General features: G+C 49.4%; 1 protein-coding gene across 2 annotated transcripts; it reads left to right on the top strand.

Annotated features, from left to right (window-relative positions):
• Positions 1-5005: 5005 nt before the first annotated feature.
• Positions 5006-7968, top strand: LOC100833916 (calcium-transporting ATPase 7, plasma membrane-type). 2 transcript variants are annotated; one of them, XM_014902559.2, is made up of 2 exons: positions 5006-7556; positions 7662-7968. In XM_014902559.2, the coding sequence occupies exons 1-2, from the start codon at positions 5013-5015 to the stop codon at positions 7935-7937; spliced, it is 2820 nt and encodes a 939-aa protein (XP_014758045.2). In that variant the 5' UTR covers positions 5006-5012; the 3' UTR covers positions 7938-7968. The 2 variants fall into 2 exon arrangements, with proteins under 2 accessions (XP_014758045.2, XP_024310698.1); XM_024454930.1 differs by having other exon boundaries at positions 5006-7968.
• Positions 7969-9867: the final 1899 nt, after the last annotated feature.

Here is a 9867-nt window from a genome sequence, read left to right on the forward strand (position 1 = left end):
TTTGTTTCCCATTTGAACTTGATATCTTCAAATCTGTATAAACAGTAGTTTAAATCCATTTGAAACTTGTTTAATTCGTACAAGTTGTTTCCTAATTCCAAAATTGGTAAACCTTATATGCATTTTGATGACAATACCTGATTAACCTGTTCATGGCATTCTCATTCATGTTTGAACAACTTGAACTTGCTGTTTAGTGTAAAACATCTAATTAATTCATATGGAGCTGGAATTCCAATGCTTTAGGAATTCCAATCCATTTAATGTGATTAGTGTATCAACTACTTGCTGTTAATATGTCATGCATCATTCCTATGTCACGCATCATCCTTTGTTTGTGCATATTGAATACCAAGTGTATCTTATATGCTTATACTTCCTTCTATGTGGTGTATTTGCTTCTTCCTCGCTAGTCTCCTATTCCGATGACGACGACCACGCTTGTGTTCTTTTTCCAGAATTCCTGCTCAATTCCGGGCAATTGAGTACTCTAGTCAAGCAGCCATTACTTGACCATGTTGATTCTACCTATTGCTTCTCCCTCAATCTTGCATTAAATTACGATCTCAGTCTTGTCACGATGCCTCTAGGTTGCATAACTTGTTAGTTAGCTCTACTTATTGCCCTATGTCTTGTTACTTGTCCTAATACCATGTCACATATTTGCTTGTTGCCCTAGTTCTTGGTCATTAGATGTCATGCTTAGGTTGCGAGTCTAGTGTCCTTACTCTGGGGTTTCACAATTGCTACATCCACATGCTACTTCTTGTATTTAAATTGCAATTATTAAATTGTGCTATGATATTAAACTGTAACAAGGCAACGATGGGAGGCCGTGTTCTAACGCACTGGTGATTTGTTCCATTTGCACCGACCTAAGGACTGAGTTCTCGTTTTTGCCGATCCAAGAAACTTCGCGCTAACTGCTCGTGGGAGAAGATATGACTTCCCCCTCGACTTAGTACTTGATCCTCAGCTCTTTCAGGGGCCACATAGTTCGGGCGTTCCATTTGGCATATCGCATATACACTGGTGTTGTGTTGGAGACTTGACTTTGCATTCATATAGGATTGCGGCACTAGTCTGGAGTGGTCATCCTGCGGGCCCTGAACCACTACCAGCTGTCCTCGCAACTCTTGAGTCCGTAGGACACTTCGGCCGGGCTCTCATTTCGGATAGACTCAGTTGGGTGGTCCTCCTGGATTAGTTGTGGAACTTGGAAACGTCGTGTCGCTCAATCCAGCCAGCGCACATTTGAGTGTGAGCACGCTTGGTATTCGTGGGTTGGTCAAACGTGTACGGGTAAATTGGTGCACAGTAGTTTAAATCCATTTGAAACTTGTTTAATTCGTACAAGTTGTTTCCTAATTCCAAAATTAGTAAACCTTATATGCATTTTGATCACCAAGACCTGATTAACCTGTTCATGGAATTCTCATTCATGTTTGAACAACTTGAACTTGCTGTTTAGTGTAAAACATCTAATCATTCGTGTCGCTCAATCCAGCCAGCGCACATTTGAGTGTGAGCACGCTTGGTATTCGTGGGTTGATCGAACGTGTACGGGTAAATTGGTGCACCCTGCAGGGATAAATCTTTCGGAAAGCGGTGTCCGCGGTTATGGACGACTTGGTTGGTCATTACTTGATCATAGAGAACTTAACTAACTTAATCTCATAAACTTGAGTAGTAATTAGCCTTAATCATGGATATGTTTAAAACTGGTTAAGTGTGAGTTTCCTTTGGATTACGTCCTCACAGGGTGTTGAGGGGGTGATATGAGGATTGTGTTGTTTGGTGTTTAGTAAATAGATAATCACCTCACTTAGTAGACGCTTCTCATCCTCTACTTAGACGTTGTTAATAGAGTGTCTCTCCAGATATTGTTGCTGCTGCATAACCCCACCATATTTATCCATCCTTTGAGACTGGTTGCATATTTAGTTTAGTTCTCCCCGTAAGACTTGCGAGTACTTTGTACTCAGTTGCTTTGCAACGTTGTTTTCTTCAGAGGTTCCAGCAGAGCAGGTGAGCCGCTAGCTTCTTCGTGGAGCACGACGTTGGATTCGATGTTTAGCAAGGAGATCCAGATCATGGTTCTGAGACTTGTGGCGGGTTTCCTTCCAGCTTCCAGCCTCTTCAAGCCATGTTGTATTCTTGTCCGTACTCGGGCATAGTTCGACGTCCGCTGATGTAATGTTAGGACATGTGTCCTTTTTTTATAATAATTGTTACTCTGCTCTTTGTATGAGCTTTGTATTTACTCTCTTCTGTAGAGTTTTGGTAATGATATTCATATTGCAAAACAATGCGATGAGCACATTAATGCATGTATATAATTGAAGTGTTTATCGTGGGTTAAAAACCTGATGTTTGAATTATGCAAATTTTAGCAATTTAAGGCTAAATTGTATAATTCCGTGTCGGGGTCTTGCAATGACCAAATGCTAATCATCCGTGATATGGAGATAAGTTATTGAATTCTTATAAATTCAGCCGAATCTTTCTTCTGCGCTAGTGTCCAAATAGGATCATCATAGTTCTGAATTCCAAATCCTGCTATTCTTTCTGCTACTATTTTAACTTTTGCAATGGGATCTGGTGTTCTGCAGTAGCAACAGATTGTCATTGAGGGCGGCAGGGCGTCGGCATTGTTGCAAGGTTTGTCAGGTCCGGCAAATTCAGAGTAAGAGGACGTAGCTACTACTCCCTGACGTCACAGGTTAGTATTTTAATTTGTGCCCGTGACTGTGAGGGTAGTCCCAACGCCACATCAGATTATTTGCTTCTGTGGAACACTAATTAAGTGGGAAGAGGAGAAAACGGTATCTTTTTTAGGATACGTCTCTCGTTGTATTTTTTTTTTTGCGAAGAGTCTCGTTGTAATTAACCTATGCAAATTAATTAGCCCACGAATGACATTGCGTCTCTCTACCTCGTTTACTGCTAGTGCTAAGCAAGGAAGAAAAAATTAATAATTACTAGACCCATCACACAATACTAAGTTTCACTAAGTGACGTGGCCCGGCATAAGGATAAAACCGTTTTGCTTTGTGACCGCCCCTGAGATGCTCGTGAGATTTTGTTTTTAGAAAACGCTCACAAACACGCGTGAACACTCACCCTATGAACGCACACACGCACACATAGACGCCTTACTGTTGACGAGTACGTCACCTACCACTGAAAGCAAAGCACCGGTTAAATCCTGAATTTAATCAAGAAATTGTGAGCACCCATGTCAAGTTGGATTGGTTCCACCACAAGGAACCACATCATCTGAGCTAGGCTCAGTTCGCATATGCTCGTGAGATTGTATTGTTATAACTTATAAGCTGAATTTTTACTAAAACAATGTTTAGATTACCTGAACTAGCCTACTTCAATTCTTATCATAGCTTGAATCTTTCTGCATCCAAAACAGAAATTTTCCTATAACAAGTTGACACACAACACGAGGTTTGCAATGGTAAAGTGTTGACTCTTACAAGATTCTTTGTTGATTTTGGACAAGAGTCTAATGATGTACGAAGAGTCAGTTAAATGTGAACCTCTAAGGATGCTCTTACATGTTTTCTTTTGGCCATACATGTTCGTTTTGCACTTTTGCTTGAGGTTGAGTTCGATTGCTAGTTGCGTCCGGATCAACGTTAACACTCGTCCGCCACTTTCATAAGCCAGCGTGTGCTTCCATGTGGCAACATAAACTTGCAGCAGCAGCAGCGACGTGACTGCCGCCTTGCGGGCGTGCTGGCCAGTGGGGACTGGGGACGGTGGGGCTGGGGAATCGTTCAGCATGTCTTGTTGGACTGGGGATCGAGGAGCGGGTGGCCGGGAGAGGCTCGCCGCGTTCTATCCGTGTACCCGCGACAGAGGCACAGAGCTCGATCGCGAAAGGATGAATACCCTACGCCTCGTTCTTGTTTAATGGCGTATTTTTTTTTTAAAAGGGAAACTTCGCTGTAGGACCCACTTTTTTTGGGGTAGTGTCTGGTTCTAGAGCGAGGTGGAATGGAACGGAACGGTTTTATTATTATAGAAATAGAATGTAATGGAACGGTTTTACTTTTCTATATATCCTAAGAACCAAACACATAGATCACTGGTTCTATTTGGACCAACTCATTCCTACATTTTTTACGAATGAGATGGTTAGCCATATTGAGGAAATATTTCATTTTGAGGAACCATAGATTCCATTCCTCTTCTCTGTGTTTTAAAAACTAAACACAGAAATCATCTAAACTTTTGTAACCATTTCATTACATTCAAGTTCACGATCTCAACCAAACGCTACCTTAGTGCGTCATTCCCCCGTGTGGCGCCGACCCCTGTTTTGAGCGGTCGGAGACCGACGAGATCCACGTGCTCGCGCGGACGGCTGGGATGCGGCCGATGATGTGGACGTTGCAACATGTTCAACTGATTCCTAGACCATGGAAAGTAAACGGGCAAAAAGGACTCCAACGAAACACTTCCAACGAAACACTAGTCCAGCTGCAACGTTTTCTTCCAATTGTTTACTCGGAGAGGCGCACACGCGGCGGGCCTTGTATGGACGGTGTACCAGGACCGGCCCCTTCGATCTCTCTTTCCTTCTTGCCCCCTGTTTCTTCCAGAAACTAGTAACGTGACACAGGCCATACTCCCTCCATTTCACGAAGAATGGTGTTCACGTTTTTCGAGATGAAACTTTGACCAACGATTAGACCAATTGTATGTAGATTATATGTTACAAATTTTATATCGTTTTTTTGAAATACGAATCTAATGATATAATTTTTGTAACACATAAGCCTCAAATCATTAGTCTAATTGTTGGTCAAAACAAAATCTTAAAATGCGTGCGTGCTATTCTTTGTGAAATGGAGGAAGTATATCCTACCCGCCTATCCATGTACTTATATATGGCTATATATTCTACCCGCCTATCGCGTGCTTCTTCACAAATCAACCTCTTAGTCCGTTTGCTGACACTTGATTCTCATAATCCATTTCGCCGCAAACGGACCATGGAGCGGCGTTCGTCGTGGAAGCCGGCGAAGCAATGGCGCAAGGCGGCGAACGTGATCCGGACGTGCCACCGGCTGTCCGGCGGCATCCAGCCCTACGTCGCCATCGACATCGGCAACGAGAGTGACTCCGACTACTCGTCCGGCAACGGGACGTCCGCATTCACTGCCTTGGCAGCCGACGAGTCCTTCAGGGGCCTTGTCAAGGACAAGCGCGAGGGCAGCTTCCGCCGCCTCGGCGGCGTCGCCGGCATCGCGGCCGCGCTGGCGTCCGACGCGGAGCGCGGCATTTTTCCTGGCGACGTGCGGCGCCGCCAGGCGGCCTTCGGCGTGAACGCGTGCCCGAAGACGTCCTCCAGGCCCAAGAGCCGCTTCCTCAGCCACCTCCAGGACGCGCTCAGCGACGCGTTCCTCGTCGTGCTCCTCGTCTGCGCCGCCGTCTCCCTCGGCTTCGGCGTCAGGCAGCACGGGTTCAGGGACGGGTGGTACGTCGACGGCGCGAGCATCTTTCTCGTGGTTTTCGTCGTCGCGACCACGTCCGCTGTCAGCCGCCACGGCCAGGCCAAGCAGTTCGACAAACTGGACATGGCCAGGGGCTCCAACGACATGGCCGCGACCGTCGTGCGTGCCGCCAGGAGGCAGGAGGTCTCCGTGTCCGACATCGTCGTGGGAGACGTCGTGTTGCTCAAGGCGGGCGAGGTCGTGCCGGCGGACGGGGTGTTCCTGGAAGGGCACGACCTGCAGGTGGACGAGTCCAGCATGAACGGCGAGCCACAACCCGTGGAGATCGACGCCGAGAAGAACCCTTTCCTCGCCTCTGGCGTCAAGGTCGTCGATGGCCACGGCCGGATGCTCGTCACGGCCGTGGGCACGAACACGGCATGGGGCGGGATGATGAGCAGCATCATCACCACCAAGGAGCAGGTGAAGAACGCCGAACCGACGCCGCTCCAGCAGCGCCTCCAGGGCCTCACGTCGGCCATGGGAAAGATCGGCATCGGCGTCGCGGTGCTCGTCTTCACCGTGCTCGCCGCGCGCCAGCACGCCGGCACCGCCAGGGACAGCCAGGGGAAGCCTCTGTTCGTCGTCGCCATCCCCGAGGGCATCCCGCTGGCCGTGACGCTGGCGCTGGCGTTCACCGTGAAGCGGGTCGCCAAGGAACACGCGCTGGTGCGCCGTCTCTCTGCGTGCGAGACGATGGGGTCGGTCACGGCCATCTGCACCGACATGACCGGAACGCTCACGCTGAACCACATGGTGGTGAGCGAGTTCTGGGTCGGCAATGACCAGCCTAAAGCCGCCACGGCGCTCGCCGGGAGCGTGCTCAGCCTGCTGCGCCAGGGAGCCGGGCTCAACACCACCGGTCATGTGTACAACAAGCCGGAGGACAACGTGTCGTCGCGGCCGCAGATATCCGGCAGCCCGACGGAGAAGGCGTTGCTGTCGTGGGCCGTGGACTATCTCGGCACGGACACCGACGCGTTGAAGAAGAGTTGCGAGGTGGTTCGCATCGAAGCCGGCGAAAACCGAATCGGCGTGATGATCAGGGACAATGCCGGCGCGGTGATCGCGCACTGGAAAGGCGCCGCGAGGATGGTCTTGCCGGGTTGCTCCATGTACGTGGACACACGAGGAGCTGCGCACGAGCTGGGCATCGAGCAGAGGGCGAAGCTGGAGAAGGCCATCGATGACATGGCGGTGGCCGGCCTGCAGTGCGTCGCCTTGGCTTACAAGCAAGTCAATCGCCATGGCAAGCAACCAACCATGGACGACGACAAGGGGCTGACTTTGCTGGCCTTGGTCGGCTTGAAAGACCCGTGCCGGTCAGATGCCAAGTCCGCCATTGACACCTGCGCCGAAGCAGGTGTTGAGGTGAAGATGGTGACCAACGCAAACATCGCATTGGCCCGCGCAGTCGCCGTGGAGTGTGGCCTTATCTCAGACAACAGCCCCAGCGGCATCACAATCGAAGGGCCTGAATTCCGCGCCATGCCGCAGGAGCAACAGCTCGCGATCGTCGATGACATCCGTGTCATGGCGCGGTCTCTGCCTATGGACAAGCTGCTGCTAGTACAGTGGCTAAAGCAGAAGGGACACGTGGTGGCCGTCACCGGCTGTGGTTCCAAGGACGCTCCGGCGCTCATGGAGGCTGACATTGGTCTGTCCATGGGGATACGTGGCACCGAGATCGCCAAGGAGAGCTCCGACATTGTCATCCTCAACGACAGCTTCAGCACGGTGGCGACGGCCGTCCGCTGGGGCCGTTGCGTCCACGACAACATACAGAAGTTCATCCAGTTCCACGTCACCGTCAACGTGGCCGCCCTCGTCATCAACTACCTCTCCGCGATCACCACGGGGAAGATGCCGCTGACCACCGTGCAGCTGCTGTGGATCAACGTTATCATGGACACCATGGGCGTGCTGGCGTTGGCCACGGGCACGCCAACGGAGGCGCTGATGCGCCGCCCGCCGACCGGTCGTGCAGCGCCGCTTATCAGCAACGCCATGTGGCGCAACCTCATCGCGCAGGCAGCTTTCCAGGTAGGCATCCTGTTGTCGCTCCAGCACCTGCAGGGTCGCCGTGTCTTCGGCGCCGACGAGACGGTGAACCGCACGATGATCTTCAACACGTTTGTGCTATGCCAGGTGTTCAACCTGTTCAATGCGAGGGAGATCGAGAAGAAAAAAGTCTTTGCCGCGCTGTTCAACAGCAGGATGTTCCTCACAATCATCGCGGCGACGGTCGTCCTGCAGGCGGTGATGGTGGAGGTGCTAACAAGGTTCGCTGGCACGAAGAGGCTTGGCTTGGGGCAATGGGGTGTATGCTTTGCTATTGCCGCCATGTCCTGGCCGATCGACTGGGCGATCAAGTTCATCCCTGTGCCAGACTGGCCTGTCATTAAGATGAAGGCAAGCAGATGATTAAGCAATTAATGGGCGCTAGCTTATCATACTTCGCATTCACATGAAGTATTTTCGTTGTTGATCTACATTCTTTAGGTTTCCTTTGCATCCCTTTCTTGCCAAGTTTTCTTATTGTTCGGAATTTTCAACGGTCCCAGTCTCCCAGATGCCAAAGACAGCATTTAGATCTGGTAAAGGAGCAAAGCATTGTTTGTCCTTATTTGTATCATAACAAGGACCGGGTGTCTTTTTGGCCAGGAAACCGAGCATTAGAAAACGACAAGTTTTCCCCGCATGGAAACAACAACATCACGTTCAACACTTTTTGGATATACGTGTAAAAAAACAAGTACACTTTTGGATATGAACGACAAACCACAGATTTCACACTTTGTAGGTAAAGCATGGGTTCCAGGCTCCGTTAAGTAGTATTTTCTCCATTTTTAAATATAAGAAATTCTAATTATGTCTGCAAGTGAATTTTTTTTAAGTTTGATCAAATTTATAGAAAAAACTACCAACACGAGGGAGTAGCACACTCTGGACAGTTTGTGAAAGCAACTTGATATATCTCTCACTTGTGCTATCATGTAATAGAATCGAATGAGCTGCTGAACATGACTATTATCATCGTTGTTGTTATTATTCATGGATCTTTTGTTATGGGTAGGGGTGGGCATAAAAACCGAGAAACCGAAACCGATCACCGAAGAACCGGAAACCGAAAACGATTGGACCAAAACCGAAACACCGTTTAAAATTTCGGTCAGCAAACTCAAAAAACCGAAGTTTATTTGGTTAATTCGGTTTCTGGCCTGGTTAACCGAAGAAACCCGAAGAACCCGAAGTTTCCATATGTGATCCCGTACCCCTCGTTCAATCCCGTACCCCACGGCCGGGCGCACCCCATTCCTCCCTCGAACCTACAGCCCTGCTCACCCATCCCGTTCCTCCTGAACCTAGCCAGCACCTGCAACCGCACCGCCCCCCTCTCGCCACCGCACCGCCGCCTCCAGACCGCGCCTCGTCCCTCCACCGCTCGCGCCGCCTCCAGCCTGCCTACCACCGCGTGACCGCGCCCGTGCGCCGCCAACAGCGGGCCCGAGAAGCGCGCCGCCTCCCGCCCGCCTGCCACCGCGCGAGGTCGCGCCCGAGCGCCGCCAACAGCCTGCCCGCATGCCGCCGCGCGAGGCCACACCCTCTCGCCGCCAATGGCCGCCTGCGACGCGCGCCGCCTCTGGTTTTCTTCAATTTTTCTTCTCGATCCGTTTGTTTTCCGATCTGTGTGGACTGTTCAACAGATGTTTGAGGCATTCGGTTCTGTTCGGTCATAACCGAAACCGATCCGAATTTCTCGGTTCCAGAAAATATCGGTCCTCAGTTTTTTGAGGAACCGATCGGTTTGGATTTTCAAGAAACCGAATTTTCCTAAAACCTGAGGAACCGGCCCGAACGGTTCGGTTAGACCGAACACCATAAGGCCGACGTACACGCCTTACCTGCTATTCAAGTACTTGTGCCACCGAGTATAACATGACTTAACCTGTCAACAATAGAATTAGGATGAAGCAAATTTACATATATATTTTTGCATTGGGCTCAAATTGTAGCCAAACTGATTTTTTCAATGAAAAGACTAAAATTTGAAGACCCCCGAAATTACTGAAATTTTAAATCTAAAGAGTAAACCTAGCTCTCAACCCACTCAAATAAAATTTCAATGCCACGTGACCAACCACCGAGAGCACCTGATGGCGCCACTTGTTTGGTTTTGACTGTTGAATCAATTAATAATAAAACGGTTTTGTTATTGAGAAGTCGCATGTATTTTAGTTAGAGATCAATCGAAATGTTAGCCATTGGATCTTAATCCAACGATTGCAATTGAGAGACAAGACAATGGGGATGACTCTCAGATCTTAATCCAACGGTTCTGAAACATCGACTA

Source organism: Brachypodium distachyon, chromosome 4 (genome assembly GCF_000005505.3).
Source record: "Brachypodium distachyon strain Bd21 chromosome 4, Brachypodium_distachyon_v3.0, whole genome shotgun sequence".
NCBI lineage: Eukaryota > Viridiplantae > Streptophyta > Magnoliopsida > Poales > Poaceae > Brachypodium > Brachypodium distachyon.

Bases quoted from the DNA above. Each gene is read 5' to 3' on its own strand.
- LOC100833916 (XM_024454930.1), top strand. From the start codon at position 5,013: ATGGAGCGGCGTTCGTCGTGGAAGCCGGCGAAGCAATGGCGCAAGGCG.